Genomic DNA, 18055 nt, shown 5'->3' with positions numbered 1-18055 from the left:
CTTGTAGATCTGCTATTTTTCAATAGCATAACATGATGCTAACACCAAAAGGGGTTCCCGCCCAAAATGGGTTAATACAAGACGGCACTAAACAATGCTATCTATAGTCCCTCCTTCCCCTCCATGACGCGACCCTTTGAGGAGATGCATGGACCCATCGTTCATAGGAACCATGTCTATATCATGGATCAGAATTAGTTTGAGTGAAGTGTTGGAGTGTGAAAGCAGTGCTGGCGCATGTTGTTGAAGTAATTTCAACGATTTCCTGATTTGACAGCTTGAATGAAACCCCCCGGGGCCCCCAGCGTTGCTATTCTGGGGGCGGGGCGGGTAGCATTCGCCGTAAAATATAGCAGATATACAAGCTCACAACACATCATGTTGTGACTCGTTGTGAGCTTGTCGATCTGCTATTGTTGGCAAAGAGATTTGGTAGGAGACGGAGAAAATGGAGACTGGAGGATTTGAGTGGTTAACCACATTAACCCCTGGTGTCCATATTTTAGATGCGTCATTCATTATCGCTGAAAATGTCATTTCGCCATACACTGAGAGGTACGGACCGGTACAACTCAAAACGTTCAATCATTTTCAGACATTTTCACAATAAAATATAGCGCATAGGTCCGTTCCCATTGAAAGCATTTCCAGAATCTCAGAAGTCCGAGTCTAAGGTGGGTGTGACTGCACTCTGAAGTGTTTAACCCATTTTGGGGCGGGAACCCCTTTTGGTGTTAGCATTATGTTATGCTTTAGCTATTGAAAAATAGCAGATCTACAAGATCTACAAGATCTACAAGCTCATAACTTGTAGGTCTGCTATTTTTGAAAAATCGTAAAAATGTGGCACAAATCTTTGAATAGGTATATATTCTTTCAGAGCGAATGTTTTCTTTTATTTCGACGTCTTGCCTAAATGGTTTAATGACATATACAGTTGGAGGCCATCGATATTGCCCTTTTCTTTTTGCTGAGGTTTGCGTGATCTGCGCAAAAGGACAGTTAACCCATTTTGAGCTTGTAGGTCTGCTATTTTTGAAAAATCGTGAAAATATTTATTTCAGAAAACTGGAGGATTTAGAAGGATTTTTTTAAATGTTGAGGTCAGGCCTGAATGGGTCAAATGATAAGGGACAATATCGGTGGCACCCAACTGTATGGGAGAACAAACACCGCGAGCTCACCAGGGCTCGTGGGGTTAAACATTTATTAAAAATGAAATATCCATCAATTAATCAACCGAAAAAAAAATCTAACTATATATTGTCACATCACAGTTAAAAGAGTATATAAAATTCTTGTTCGTGTGAGCTCTCAACACTGAAACGTTTTTATTTCCCAAAGGCAAAGGAGGCTCAAAACCAATGGCTTGTATGGCACATATACTGTATGTAGTTATGTACTGTACGCTTTACCAGTTACAATTGGATACATTAACACATTGGATTCATTTGACTGTGTGTAGCGTAGACCTTCTTTCTTCCACTCACCGTTTGCTTTGTAGAATCATGAGCATATGTTTAACATCTAGAACCGCCTGACCCCTCCCCCCCTCCCTCCCAACCCCATATCACCACTGCGACCTCAATCCCCCAATACCCCCCCTCCCCACCCCACCCCCCCTAACCTATGGAAATCAGGTATTGTTCCTAATATGGTCTGCTCTTGTTTGGCCCTCCCTCCCCTGCCTCCGCCGAAGGAAGCCCCGCCCAGGCCATTAGCAGGGATTTTCCGTCCAATCCATCATCAGTTATTAGCCGGGGCCGGCATGTCATAAGCGTTACCTTGGAAACCAGACTGGCTCGGTAAGCAGCCAGCGCTTTCAGGTACTCTTTCTTGGCCGCCTCAGTTTTCCTCTTGTACGCCTGTGAGGAGAAACATCAAAACAAGAGGACAGGGTGAGAAGAGAGGGTTGCACGTTCAGAAGTGTGACACACACACACACACACACACACGAGCGCGCACACACACACACACACACACACACACACACACACACACACACACACACACACACACACACACACACACACACACACACACACACACACACACACACACACACACACACACACACACACACACACACACACACACACATGCTTTCTCATTCTCTCTATTTAACACTCTCACACACATCTTGCCACTCACACTTTCATCATTGACACGCCGTGACACGCGTATATGCGTGAGCATGCACACACACACACACACACACGTGCACACGCACTCGCACACGCGCACTCGCACGTGCACACGCACACACACACACACATTTACAATGTTTCCTTTCCATCAGAACCAATGGTACAGAACACGTCCATTTCCTCATCGCAGCACTAATACTCACTCATCTCAATGTGTCTGCCTCTTATTGTAGCAACACATCATTTCCATTCCAATCCACCTAGAGAAATGAACTGGAACTCGCTCTGTTCTCTCTTCCACACTCAATCTCTCTTTCTCTCTCTCTCTCTCTCTCTCTCTTTCTCTCTCTCTCTCTCTCTCTCTCTCTCATTCTCTCTCTCTCTCACACACACACACACACACACACACACACACACACACACACACACACACACACACACACACACACACACACACACACACACACACACACACCTTGCAGCTTCACCACAGCGCTCCTATCGAGAGCACAGTGACATTAGTGAATGGCTAGTGTGTTTCGCTACATTACGATGTGATCTGTGCCTGTGTATGAGTCCTGTGTGAAACTGCCTCCTGTATTGTTATAGTGATGTGCAATGTGTGTTGATGGCACTAGTACATGTACTGTATCTGTATCTGTATGCGAATGCACGTGTGCATGTGCGTGTGTGCGTGTGTGTGTGTGTGTGTGTGTGTGTGTGTGTGTGTGTGTGTGTGTGTGTGTGTGTGTGTGAATGCATTATGAATGTGCATTTTGAGTGGAGTGCATAATGTGCATGTGTGTATTTTTTATGCATACATTTTAACATGTATGAAGGCATGTGAATATGTGCACATATCTACAATGTGTAGCGTATCGGTGTGTGCATGTGGATGCATACTGTGTACGTATTACTCGTGTGTCTTTGTGTGTGCATGCATGCATGTTTGTCCCCGTTTGCGCGTGTGCGTGCATGCATCCATATATGTGTGTGTGTGCGTGCGTGCGTGCATGTGTGTGAATGCAATGCTCTGTGTTGAAACTAACAAGGCCAGTAAGCCCAGGGGAGCAGGCTAGTGGTAGAGGCAGCACTTATGGGGCCAGATGTAACACCGACAGCCCCACTGAATCATCATACCGCTCATATTCCAGATGGACAGCTGAGCTTTATCCACGACGACAACTTAGTTTACAGGCAGGTGCGTCTCCTCTCTCCACACGCAGCAGCAAGAGCACCTGTGGCTTGATAAAGTTCGTATCCCCCTGTATAACCAAAGCTCGCTAGTAAAGGCGTACTGTGCATGTGTAGCACATTTGTTTGAGGCACAGACGGGATAACTGGTGGTTGCTGTGGGGAATATGACCGAGAGTGTTAATGTAGTGTGAAGCGTGTTTTAGCCGAGTGTTAATTAGGAGGAAAGAATTCCCATTTGGGTCTTATACGCGATCGTAACGTCGCAGTCGGGTGGAGAACTCGTGTGTCCAAAAACTGTCACATTTCAGGATTCAAATTCAAAAGGAGCAGATCTTGTCGTAGAAATGTAGATACAAACATATAATAATACCCCTTTATTGCACTCTGAGGTTATCTCATCTGTCACACCCCTGTGGTGCTGTTTGGTTACTCTGTTACTGTCCCATTTCTTGTCAAGTCTGGAGGCTATGTTGGGGGTTGACTCTTGTGGGAGTGAAACTATAAAGGCTGTGACCCTATGTAGCTCTTGGAGTCAGACTGGGGTTTCCATTATGTGAACTGGTCATGTAAGTTCTTGGCTCCTTACTCGAGTAAATCCTAATACTTCCAAACTCTGAATTATTGTGTTGCCTCATTATTATGTCTTCCTGAGCATGTGTCCTACAGACTGCCTTAACAATCTGCAAGCTCAAAACACGTCGCTTCACGGCCGTTTCGAGCTTGTGGTGGAACTGCTACTTTTGATGCTTTTGTGTGACGCTGTGGGGTGATCAAGTGGGTCATTCATTTACGAAAAAACACAAACACAAAAAAAGTTAAAATAGTGGAGGTAAGAGGTTACTCACTGCCCGGCAGCAACGATATACTCTAGTTGTGTGCTCTGCCTGGAAAGTTTAGTTTTTATACACATGCAGTCATCTTACAAGTCCCAGTTTCTACAAGCTTGAACCAGTTTCCAGTTTCTAAGTTCGGCGCACCAATTGCTGTGCTGTTTCACCCGAAAAAGAAAAGGTTTAAAAAAGATGCCACACTAATGGATGCATAGATACAAAGTGCACAGACTTTTGAAAGGACTTAATCCATTTAGGCCTGACCTCAAAATTAAAAAAAAAATCTTCTAAATCCTCCAGTTTTCTGAAATAAATATTTTCACGATTTTTCAAAAATAGCAGACCTACAAGCTCGTAGCGCGCCACTCGGTGGCGCGCTATGAGCTTGTAGATCTGCTATTTTTCAATAGCTAAATTATAACATAATGTTTAAAACACCAAAAGGGGTTCCCGCCCAAAATGGGTTCCATCGTGGCATACCGTGTTAAAGAAAACCCATATTTGACCTCACAAAGTACCCTTTATAAAAAATAAAACATCCTCATCCTTTCTTATCGTACCAATGTGACCAATACAGAATATCCCCAAAAACGTACTGTAAGGCAAACACTATAATCATAGGCATCCATTTAAAGCGCCATCATCATTTGCCCTTCGTAACCACACCTGCTGAGTTAGAGGCGACGACATCACGCACAAAACAAACAAACAATATAGTCCAATATAGAAAGCCTGCAGGATAGTAGTTGAGATGCCCTTGAGGTAAACTCAAGGACGAGGCGGCGGCGGCATAGTGGAGGGAATCACTAATTCCGTATTCTGGGCAGGATCAAAATGGCAGGCTATATAGCGATATAAATAAAGGGGAAGGGGAAATGAGAACTTCACACAGCCCTGCTTGTCAGCGGGCCAATGAAGATACATGGCGGAGGAGAGAGGCTTCAACTATGCAGGCTAACCCATGAAGATACATGGCGGAGGAGAGAGGCTTCAACTATGCAGGCTAACCCGTGAAGACCTGGAACGCACCTGTGTGGTGTGTGTCACTTTTAGCGTTTAACCACATTAAGCGATATTTTATACTTTAGCTGTTGAATACAAACAGATCTACAAGCTTAAAGCACGGCACGATCTGCATTTTATTTTATCGTGAAAATGTGAGAAAATCTTTGAATAATATGTATTCTTTCACAGAAAACGTTTTTTTTACTCAAATACTTGCTTGCTATTTTCAGATGGGGGTCCGCGGCCAAATACAGATAATTATGGGGATCCTTGACATGAAAAAGTTTGAGCACCACTGATTTGAGTTTCACAGAAAACTGTTTTAGGATTTAGAAGACATTTTGTAGAATCTGGTCTCAGGTCTTAATGTGCTAAAGGAACACGGTGAGAGCAGCCTATACCCTAGTTACTGAGGGCCCCGGAATGCACCTCTGTAGAGAAGTTCTGCATTGTGAGGAAAATGTGGAAGATCTTCATTGTTTCTGTGCATTATTTGGCAGAATCTCAGCCGTTTTGACAAACACAGAGCCGGAGAGTGAGAAGCAAGGCGAAATGCCTGGTGTTTTTCCAGCTTGCATTGTAACAGTTAGAAACAGGTGAGGCGCTAATGAGGATATATTTGTGTGCGCACGCGTGTGTGTGTGTGTGTGTGTGTGTGTGTGTGTGTGTGTGTGTGTGTGTGTGTGTGTGTGTGTGTGTGTGTGTGTTTGTGTGTGTGTGCACGCATGCGAGCACGTGTGCGTGTGTCTGTGTCTGTGTGTGCGTGTGTCCGTCTGCATTACTTTTTGTGCCCTGCACTTCTGGGTAATGTGTGTGTGTGTGTGTGCGCGCATGCGAGCGCGTGTGTGTGTGTCTGTGTGTGTGCGTGCGTGCGTCTGCATTACTTTTTGTGCCCTGCACTTCTGGGTAATGTGTGTGTGTGTGTGTGTGTGTGTGTGTGTGTGTGTGTGTGTGTGTGTGTGTGTGTGTGTGTGTGTGTGTGTGTGTGTGTGTGTGCACGCGCGTACACACCGTGTAGCATCTGCATTTGACTACCTACATGTCCTCATGTGTATGTGTATTGTTCCCACATTGGCCAGACCTTGCCTGTAAAATGTCCAACCTCATTAGATTCAGACTGTTTTATGGCTGCTGTTGCACAGGACCGCCCTACCCCCCTATACACACACACACACACACACACACACACACACACACACACACACACACACACACACACACACACACACACACACACACACACACACACACACACACACACACACACACACACACACACACACACACACACACACACTCTCTCTCTCTCTCTCTCTCTCTCTCTCTCTCTCTCTCTCTCTCTCTCTCTTCCCCCCTCGCTCTCGCCATCCCTCTCCGTGGCATGAATTAAATTTAGAAAGAAAATCATTTTAATGAGAGCCAGGGGAGTGAGGATAAACGGATGGATTATCTTTAGAAAGAGAAGAACTAGCTCATTAAGGTGAGCTCTATCTCATAGCAATGTTCTGGTAATTACACACCACGTAAAGCACAGGAACGCTGCCTCGCTCCCTCGCTGGTGGAGCACATGCTCCATCTACTGGTGGAACGGGACGAGAAGGTGTGTGTGCGTGGCGGCGTGCGCGTGTCTGCGTGCGTGTTTGTATGGTGCACTTGATTTTTTTGTATCAATCCTGCTATGGAGTTATTCGCAACATTTTGTGGGAATATGCACCTATGTGCTAGTATGGAAAAATGAATGTACTGTGTGTAGGTCTGTGTACTTTTCACACTGTCTCCATCTATGCATGTCTGTGTGTGCATGTAGTGAGCGTCTCTCTCTCTCTCTCTCTCTCTCTCTCTCTCTCTCTCTCTATAAGACCCTGAGTAGCCGTAATGCAATAGATGTAGTAAAGCGAACTCTTGACCTACAGTATAGATGCCGTGTCTATTGTATTAGTGTTCCCGCATTTGAAAATTGCTGGTGTTCTGTTCACTGCCTGACTAGATTTGTAGATTCTGCTGCTTGACAGCCCCTATATGTGTTTGGCATACAGTATGTACAGTACTATGGCCATATGAACTCCTGTGTGTTGGCAAAACGTACATGTGGCATAATCTACATTTTCCAACTTTTAATATTTTCTTAGTTTTTAATAAAATCAAAGAAAGCCCAACTTCATTGTACAAGCGTGTCACACAGGTGCAGCAAAACTGGCCGATCTACAAAGCTCACAATGTGTCACGATGCAATTTGTAATTCTGCTATTTTCAGACGCCAGAGCGACTTATAGACAAATAAAATAGCATGGATCAAGAATGAGGGGTACACTTAGTTATCAGGCTTGCATTGACCACATTCAGCCAGCGGCCATTTTTGCTCATACATCCTAATCGGGGAACAGGAAACCCCATAGACATATAAAGGCCCAGAGATAAAAATAGGGTGCATTTTGCATCCCAAAACACAGTTTATAGTTAAGGGACGCAAAAAAACAACTACCTCTGCATCCACGGGATGCACTACTGTACTACTGTACTGTTTTTTTGTCTAGTTTATTTTGCTAGCTTTAGTTATAATAATCATTTCTTCTATTTTCTACATGAATATAACCACATTATAACCATATAAAATGAAATGGGAGTTAAATGCTGCAATTTGTAAAAATGGCAAAATATGACTCCTAACGTCATTGAAGTGGGACTCATAAAATGTCCCTGGGACTCATCTAAAAGACCATCCCTGCATCCCGGGACTCGTTACATTGAAAACCTATATTTACATCACTGAAGGCCTCTTCCGCCTCTGGGGCGTATGTTCTCGAGAGGGGGCAAAAATATCCTGAGATTCCGTCACAGAGCGCATGTTCGGGTCCCGGAAAAGATGCGCTGTGATTGGCCAGTAGTCACTTGAGTGACATACTGTGCCTTCCACACTTCCGGCGCACTTCCCAGTGTAAATTGCTCCGCCCCTCCTTCGACACACATGGCTCCAACAAATGGGAATCCCAACCCCCGTGGAGAACATATAAGAGCAAAATGGCCACCGTGTGTATATGGTCAATGCATATACTTTCCTGTACTGTATATAATCACTAATCAGTGGTGGAAAGTAACTAAGTACATTTACTTAAGTACTGTACTTAAGTATAATTTTCAGTAATTTGTACCTTACTTGAGTAAATCCAATTTCCAATACTTTTACTTCTACTCCACTACATCTCAGAGGCAAATATTGTAATTTTACTCCACTACATTTATTCAAAAAATGTAGTTACTAGTTACTTTGTAGATTTTGATTATTATTACAGAACACACATTAACAACTTCAGCCCTATACACATTTCGGGGCATTTGAAAATAGCCGATCTACAAGCTCACAGTGCGTCGCGATGCGACACATTGTGAGATTGTAGATCGGCTATTTTCAAAAGATTATTATATATTTGAAAACTTTAAACGGGACTTTCTGCATAATGAGTATGTTTACTTTTCGCACTTTAAGTACATTTTTATGCCATTACCTTTGTAGCCTGGCTAGTAAGCCAGACTAATATCCCACTGGCGTGTGGAATTTCTTTGCCAACGGCAGATTCGCGTCTGGCTTATTAGCCAGGCTATTTTTGTATTTTTACTCAAGCTCATTTGGAATTCCGGACTTTTACTTGTAACGGAGCATTTCTACATCGCAGTATTGATACTTTTACTTAAGTAAAACATTAAAAAAATATTAAACAAATATTATCCAGTGCATTGTCCATGTGTCTATACCAGAAAGCACACTGGCTGGGCCAGGCTAAAATGTATAATGTGTCTATAACAGAAAGCACACTGGCTGGGCCAGTCTAAAATGTATAATGTGTCTATAACAGAAAGCACACTGGCTGGGCCAGGCTAAAATGTATAATGTGTCTATAACAGAAAGCACACTGGCTGGGCCAGTCTAAAATGTATAATGTGTCTATAACAGAAAGCACACTGGCTGGGCCAGGCTAAAATGTATAATGTGTCTATAACAGAAAGCACACTGGCTGGGCCAGGCTAAAATGTTTAATGTGTTTATACCAGAAAGCACACTGGCTGGGCCAGGCTAAAATGTATAATGTGTCTATATACCTGCTTCTGTTCCTCCCCGAGGCTGTCCCACATGGAGGCCACGATCTTGGAGACGTCTCCGAAGGTGGCGTTGGGGTTGGAGCCCTTGATGGCCGCCTGCGTGTCTCTAAAGAACAGCGCGTAGGCCGAGACGGGCTTCTGAGGCTCGTTGGGGTCCTTCTTCTTCTTCTTCTTCTGCGGCTTGGGCTTGGGCTTCATCATCTCTGACGAGGGCCGCTTCTCACCACTCATCTGGAGCGAGCGGGAGGGAGAACGACAGAGAACGACAGCAAGAGAGAGAGAGAGAGAGAGCAGAGTAGAGAAAAACAAATTAGTTAGTAAGGAGCTAACTAAGCGATGCAAATGACTCATGTTTTTCAAGGCAGGACCGAAGGCCACGACAGACAGTGGGAAGTACATTATGTACACCACTGTTTCCCAAACAGTGGGTCACGGCTCAGCCTGGACCGCTGAGCCACGGCCCAGCCTGGACCGCTGAGCTACGGCCCAGGCCATGAAATGGGATCATTTCACCCTGGCTGGTAATCCAGTCTGGCAGTGTGCCGCGGGTTCAATCCCGATCCCGTCGGCCTTTACTGCATGTCACCCCCCATCTCTCTCCCCATTTCCTGTCAGCCTACTGTCTGTCCCTCCAAATAAAGGCGAAAGCCACACAAAAAACATTCAAAAGAAATCCCATTTCATATATATATATATATATATATATATATATATATATTCTTTTCTTTTTTTAATAAAACAAACAAACAAACAAAATAATTATTATGTTAAATCAAACAAACATTCCTATTTCAATTTGGCTAAAGGAGACATATAGGCTACTGTAGTCTGTAGTCACTTGTTGAAATTAAAAAAGTAGCCAATGTGCCAATGTGGGAAAAATGCCATTCAGATTTTTGTCCTGCTTTGCCACTGAACATGGCATCGTCAAGTGTTCAATTACAAACTGTGCACACACGCACGCACGCACGCACGCAAACTATCGAACGCTAAAGATTGTATACAGGGAGAGGGTGGTCACGCACTGACACATTACTAATGCAGACCGACTCAGGCGTCCGCCATGTGATAGTTTACGTCCAATACGTTTGGATGTTATAGATGACGTTGGGCATAATGGTCCATCCATACAGTTATGATAAAACGACTTGAAAGAGAAGAGAGGAGAAACAGAGAAACGGACGGACGGACAGAGAGAGCAGAGCAGAGTTCTCAGTGTTCTCAGAAGAGGCAGCTGAATCTTGTTCTGAGAAGAGAAAACAGATCAATTTGCGGACATGGGTGAACGAAGACTAACAGGATGTCAGTCAGCTAGGTTGGCCTCTGGGGAGGGGGGGTACGGGGGGGGGGGGGGGGGGGCAGGCTAGTCAGAGGTGGGATGGGGAGAGAGACCTGTCCTAATTAGTACCTCATAGATTTCAGGTGGTTTCACAGTGCTACTGGGATATTGTTTTAAATTGCTACACTCTCTGGGTCTATTTGCTCTTTTCACCGCAACATTACATCTTTTTTTTGTGTCTTAACTCTACTGTAAGTAAGTTTGCTCACAGAGAGCTTTTTTTTTTTTTTCATTCTTTTTTACTTCATTTTAGTAACGTCGCAGGCCAAGGAAGTATTTTCTTCTCTGTACTGTATTCTGAAGGACTAGCTGAATTGGTTAGTCCACAAAAAACACGTTGCAATCTTGCTGCATTTTCAAGGGGAGAAACCCTAGTGACAACTACGTGATGTACTGGATCCAATACACATGAATAGGTTTCCATTTTCCACGTGAGGCTTTGACGGGGAGTCAAATCCAGGTCACCTGATCGTGCCTGTGATTCTATATGGAAATTGCTTTCCTTGCTGAGAAGAGAACATCAGCCATCAGGGGGGGGGGGGGGGGCAAGGGAGGGGTAGAGGGAGAGAACGAGAAGGAGAAAGAGTGTGAGGGAGAGGCAGAGAGAGAGAGAGAGAGAGAGAAAGAGAGAGAGAGAGAGAGAGAGAGAGAGAGATGGAAGAGAGAAGAGGTGTATCTAATGGAGGATGGCAAGGGGGAGGGGCCCTAGCTTGATGTTGCCATTAGCATCAATGGAACATCAGTTAACCTGATTTCTTGGTTCCCATAAAGGAGCGAGAAAAACAACAATCCAATTTCCATTTGTAAGACTGTAATGATAAAAGATATAATGACACACTGAATATAATATAACGATATACTGAGGTATATTGTGTCGAATAGAAGGATGTGTACGCACGCAATTTATGGTTGACGGCTCCCCAGAGTCACTCAAACGTTACTGCGCCAGAGTGACAAAGAGTCTGAATAAAGAGATATGCTGGTAATGTAACCAAATGTTACTGCGTGAGACTGCACAAAGAGATATGCTGGTGATGTGGCCACGTAGAAACAAAATGGCTTTTTTGTTGCATTTACCAAAAATGTCCCTTTCCATGCGATTTATTTAAGATTTGAATGCTCCTTTTCAGATCCTCTGATGATCTGGTACTTTGGTGTTAACACAGCAGGGGGGGAATACAGGCCATATGTGAACAAGGAACCATTGCTGTGCAAAGAAAGAGTATCAAATTGCAACACGAGGACATTTAAAGGGACTCGCATCCATCTCTCTAATGCATACTTATGTTGGGATTAGAAGACACCGTATATTTGACTTTGTTTGACTGGTAATTTGAAAACAGGAAATGATTGCTTTTGAAAATGGCATCGTTTCAGGAAGAAATAAAAGTCTCGAAGATATTTCCACACGGCATGACATTAACTAATCAGAATTCGAGGTCTCGGCTCACGTTCGGAAGCTTAAGAGAAACAAAAATAAAGAAGCTTTTTTTGGTTAAATGAAATGAATGGACATTCCATTTCTGAATGAAATTAAACTATGTGTTGTCTACTTCACAGCTTTGGGTGATAGCCTTAGTATTATTATTATTAGTTCATAATAATAATAATAATAATAATAATAATAATAAACAATTGTGTGTGTGTGAGCACATGCAGTTTCATTAAAAAATAATCATCCCTCACTTTTATGCAATGAGGCAAAAGACAGGCGTTTGAAATGACATCTGTTCCACCCTGCCTTTGAAGTGAGAGTAGAATAAATTGAAGAGAGCGCTAATGGAATGAAAAGGAAAAAAAGGGAGAAAAAAAGGAAAAAAAGCTAAATAATCTCCAGGAAATGTCACACGTAATTATTTACAAACTGGTAGGCATGGTGACATGAAGCAAAATGACAACCAACCAGGAAAAAAATAAATACAATACAGTGCTGCTGACCATATTCCCGTGCGTGCGTGCGTGCGTGCGTGCGTGCGTGCGTGCGTGCGTGCGTGCGTGCGTGCGTGCGTGCGTGCGTTGGAGCAGCGAGAGTATTGATAGCAGAGGACAGAATATCGATTCAACTGAAACTTGACACTGAAAAGAAACGAGAGGAGGAATAGATGGACGTCAGCCTATATACGAGCTTCGGCAATAATAAACCTGCCCTGGCGATGCGCTGAACTCATAATTGCCACAGCCAGCAGTAGTATCAATGAACACCTGTGTAGGGCCTACACAGAACAGCATTCTGCTCTCAACCCAAAAACACTATCCAGCATATATACAATGCAGCAAGACACTCATCTGTCTACAGAAAAATACCAAAACAGTCTATATATACAGTATAGGTACACAGCTTTCCAGTGCGCCAGCAAAACATTGAACCACAGTGTCAGCCAGAGCTCATCCCATCAACGCTGCTGTTGTCACAGAGAGAAAAGGGGGGAGGGAAGGAGAGAGAGAGAATGATAGGGATAAAGGCATTGGGGGTAGGGGGGGTGGGGGGGGTAGCTGTAATTCTGAATGGACAGCACTGCACTGGCAAGACAAGATTAGAATTGACAGCCTGATAACTGCGTCACTATCAAAACAGCAGAGAGAGAGAGAGGGGGGGGTGGGGGGGTGGGGGGGGGGTAAGTGTAGCTGGAGAGAGAAAGAGCCACAGAAAGAAGAGAGTGGGAGAGGAAGGGATAGAGCTTGAGTTGATGTAGGGAGAGAGCAGATAAAGGAAACAGAGTGATGCAGGGAGGAGAGAGGATGGATGGGTGGTTAAGAAGAGATGGACGAGCGTAGCAGCACAGTTATAGTCTTAGATCTAATTTAAGCTCCATCGTATGGCGGTGCCACACACCCAAAATTGCAGATCTATAATAAGCACGCAATGTGACACGTCCGTGACACAGTATAAATCAGATGTTAAAATGAGACCCCCAAGTCCCCAAAACAAATGAGATCTCACAGAGGTCATGCTATAAGATCCAGCCATCCGTTTCTTCGCGGATATGTTATATTGCTCACATATAGAATGTTGTAAAGCAATTTTTATGTGAATGTTCACAAACAAAGGTCCATAATAGGATGCTACAAAAAGTGTGTATCAACAACAACAAAAAAGCAATTTATCATAATCAATTGGCGTCTCATTTTGCTCTTACTTCATACTAGGGGGTGGAAAACCCCAAGAAATAGAAGAAGAGTTAAATGATAGTTTAAACTTTCAGAGAGACTCACCTTGTTACTGCAGAATGAGAACACATGATAATCATTATTTATTCACTTTCTTCACCATATTTCTGCGGTGGAAAAAAAAAGAAAGAAAAGAAAAGAAAGGCTGAATGCGCAGTGGCCTTAAGAGCTTTAACCCATGTTGGGCGGGAACCCCTTTTGGTGTTAGCATTATGCTATGCTTTAGCTATTGAAAAATAGCAGATCTACAAGCTCATAGCGCGCCACCGAGTGGCGCGCTATGAACTTGTAGGTCTGCTATTTTTGAAAAATCGTGAAAATGTGCCTCAAATCTTTGAATATATTATTTTCAGAGTTTCAGTTTTTAACTCAAATCTTTGCTTCTGGGGGACAACATATTTTCAGATGGGGGTCGGCGGCTAATTACAGATATTTGTGGGCGTCCTTGACACGAAATATTGAGCACTACAGATACAGAAACATGAGGTTTTTCAGAAAAAAAAGAAATTTTAAAAATATTTTTTTTAAATGTCGACGTCAGGCCTAAATGGTTTAAAGTCAAGCCAGCTAGTCTGAGGTACAAGCAATACTGTGAGGCTCATCTCACTACAGAGGAAAACTCTTTCAAATAAGAAGTACAAGAACATCAATCAAAGATTGGTAGTGGAATAATCTCCAGGCAGAGAGGCCGACCGGAGGAAAGAAAATGAGAAAATAAAAAAGAAGAGAAAAAAAATAAGTGCCGGGCCAGATTTAACCATGAAAATATAAACCCAAGTTGGATGGTTTTTCTAAGATGAGCTAACATGAGACATGTACAGCTTTTCCTTCCCAAAGTAGCCCTGCACGTTGTCTGGAGGGAATCCAAGCAACAACAAGAACTTTTTTTGAGGCGTCCTTTGAGGCGTGAAGAAAGCTTATAACACACACATTAGGGGTGAAAATTACAATTGTCACCCCATCTTTGGATAACTTAATGAACCAAGATCTAAGCCACAGTGGGGGTTTTTGTCACATCTGAAAGCTTTGCTCCCATGAGGGGAGAAATGAAGACCTTATTAAAGACCAGTGTTTCTAAACCAGCTGGGTTGGGACCCAGAAGTTATTGACTTCACAGACCAGTTGAGAAGTGTCATTAACTTCCCTCTCTGGTTTAGTTAAAGGGGAAAACCACCCATTTTCAACATTTTACTATGTCATTAATATACCTTAGAGCTGTTGTGTGGAAATAATAAAAAGGTCCCCCCATTCTGTGTTTCCTAGAACTGTAATTATGAAAAAAAATCATTAACATGGTGAAACACATCTTGATGATGTCATCAAGATGTGTTTCACCATGTTAATGATTTTTTTCAGACCTCTAGTTCTAGGAAACACAGAATGGGGGGACTTTTTTATTATTTCCACACAACAGCTCTAAGGTATATTAATGACATAGTAAAATGTTGAAAATGAGTGGAATGCCCCTTTAATTCTTCATCTTACTCTTCATCAATGACCAATCTGGCACACAAGCCTGGTCCACTCAACACAAGCCTGGTCCACTCGACACAAGAGAAAAGGACAACTTTATGCAGCTGCTGCTGACTCCAAGCCTTTGTGGGTTTATAAATAAGATATACAGGCATGGATGCACAATAGTGAGAACTAGAAAAAGTGCCCTTCTGGGCACAGGTCTCCACCAGGAGGATAGGAGTGTGTGTGATGTTTGGCAAAATGTTTAGGAGTAATATAAACATGTTTTTTTGTTTGTTTGTTTCTTGCAACAATTGTCTTCATTTTGTTGAGGAAATGCAGAGCCAGATCACTCATAGCATCTCTGAGGATAGAATTCTGGATGTGCAGCATTTTGTACAAAACGGGCTACTCCTGAAAACTTTGGAAGGCAATCTTAGCTAATCAGTGTAGAATCTGAGAAATCCAACAGGCTCGTCTTGATCACATGACTACAGAGATCATGTGTACCGATTTGCGTGAGATTTGGATGAAATCTCTGCGACTAACATAAACAATGTGTTTTGCAGAAAACGGCCTCATATAACCGGCAGATGTGGAGGGATGCAGGGAAAATGTTTTTCCATGGCCTCTAGGGAGTGCGCATACATAAGCTGTCGATGCAGTTATAGGTAAAAACAGGAATTGGCCTGGAATATTTGGGGCAGAGGTTCATCGTTGGCATCCAGGGAGTGTGTGTGCACAGTTTGGCATGGATCGGGCCAACGGTGCCGGAGATTAGCTGACAGACGGAAGGACGGAAGGACACACACACACACACGGACGGAGTGCAAAACATACTCTCTCCCCATGCCTTCGGCCTGGTGGAGACAATAATGCCATCTAGTAGATCAATGCTTCTCAAACTTGTTCATGTCAAGGATCCCTAAAATGTCTTTGGCCGCGGACTCCCATCTGAGGGCTTTGTGCCAGGGAACCCAGAAGAGAAGATTTGTGTGATTTCTTTTCTCCCCACATTTTTTCCCAAACATACAAAATAGCAGATGCACAAGCTTGCTGTGAGCTTGTAGATCTGCCATTTTTGAATATCCAACATATAGACGACTCCGTGGAGTGGTGCCCTGTGGGCCAGATGTAGTAGGCAATCAATGATGAGGTGTCCAGCTGTGCTGAACCCCTTTTGGTGTTGGCATTATGTTATGCTTTAGCTATTGAAAAATAGCAGATCTACAAGCTCATAGCGCGCCACCGAGTGGCGCGCTACGAGCTTGTAGGTCTGCTATTTTTGAAAAATCGAAGAACGACTGACATAGAAACATAGCTTTTTCTGAAAACTGTCAGGATGTAGAAGACATTTTTAGAATCTGATCTCAGTTCAAAATGGGTTAATGCGACACCTCAGCGATGTCTGCCCAGGGCGGCTGTAATGATTGTGATGCTATATAAACTGCTTGGGAAGGACCCCTGGAGGTCCCCGGACCCCACTTTGAGAACTAATGATCTAATACAGTGGTTCTCAAACTTTTTTGAGAACCACTGTCCTTCATCCAAGGCACCCCTGAATTACATTGTTACTTCATAGAACCTTACATTTATGTCATATTACGTTACGTAAATATGTAAATCTCTTCCCCTAAGATACAGTCAGTATCATGAGGAAAACTATCATGAGAGAATACTAGTTTCTATTCCGACAGATACTTGACATTTAACCACTACAGTGCATTTTCACCACCAAACAGAATCATGGGTTCCCTGAAAACTACATTTAAAAATGAAATAAAATAAAACGTAGTGGCCAAAAAATGACCCTGGCCTGCTGTATGCATCCACCTTTCAGATCCGGACACTCCGCATGCACATACGTTGTGGCACTTCACTGTGAACCCTCTTTTCCATCTCCCCATTGTTCAGTGTAATAAAACATATTCATTTTATAAAGGCCAGTACACTATTAACCCGCCGGTTGCACTGAAAGCCCTCTCCCCACCCCCATAATCTTAACCACACCGAACCCATACCTAAACTTAGACGACATGAAATGGTATTTTTGATGAGTATTTAATTTCCGTATCGTGGCGTATTTCCAAGTGGAACAGGAGCTGTGTGTGTGTGTGTGTGTGTGTGTGTGTCTCAGACTGAACCACACCAGAGACCTCCAACCTCCGCGCACACACAGAGTATCTGCATGCATGTCTTTTATCCGCTATGATCACCTCATTTTGGCATTGCCATGTACCCTGACCTGCCTGGAGGTCACATCGGGGGAAATGTATGTGGATGTGCTCCTCGGCAGCATTAAAGATGGGCTGCAATGGCCAATGGTCATTTTATTTTGAAGTTTCAGTCTGAAACGGAAGCCTCTGTGATTCTGAACCATTCAGAGCGTTGCATCCCTTCAGGCTATTGATATAAAAATACACAAAGTTTTGGCATCTATTGTTAGGTATGCCCATATGATGATAATATGATGAAAGTGTGAATTTTTTTCATTTCACTACGTCTTTAACCATACTAACAGTTCTTCATCCTAACCATAGCTAAAATCAAATACCGGTATCTATATACCGTAATTTCCGGACTATAAATCGCACTTGAATATAAGTCGCACCAGCTAAATTTAGGGAAAAAAACAACTGGACTATAAGCCGCAGACGGACGTGGACCGGCCATAGAGATAGATTTAGAAGGTCCCCTAGTGGCAGTTAGCTGTAAAGATCCATAGATTAGCCGCAGCGTTGAATAGGCCACAGGGTTCAAAGCATGGGAAAAAAAGTAGCGGCTTATAGTCCGGAAATTACGGTATATTCATATTCATC

At 43.3% G+C, this 18055-nt stretch overlaps 1 protein-coding gene across 3 annotated transcripts in view; it reads right to left on the bottom strand.

Moving 5' to 3' along the window:
* The window catches only part of LOC306914643 (TOX high mobility group box family member 2-like), a 166355-nt gene that overhangs the window by 5757 nt on the left and 142543 nt on the right, over positions 1-18055 (bottom strand). For all 3 annotated transcript variants that reach the window (XM_079491789.1, XM_079491787.1, XM_079491788.1), the window contains 2 exons: positions 9275-9505; positions 1785-1865 (listed from right to left, as the gene is read on the bottom strand). In XM_079491789.1, coding sequence (XP_079347915.1) covers positions 1785-1865; positions 9275-9505 — 312 coding nt within the window. The remainder of the gene's footprint in view (positions 1-1784; positions 1866-9274; positions 9506-18055) is intronic.

Source organism: Electrona antarctica (assembly GCF_951216825.1).
Source record: "Electrona antarctica genome assembly, chromosome: 2".
NCBI classification, from domain to species: Eukaryota; Metazoa; Chordata; class Actinopteri; order Myctophiformes; family Myctophidae; genus Electrona; species Electrona antarctica.
Note: the sequence above shows the minus strand (reverse complement) of the source record. Positions and strands in the feature narration are given on the sequence as shown.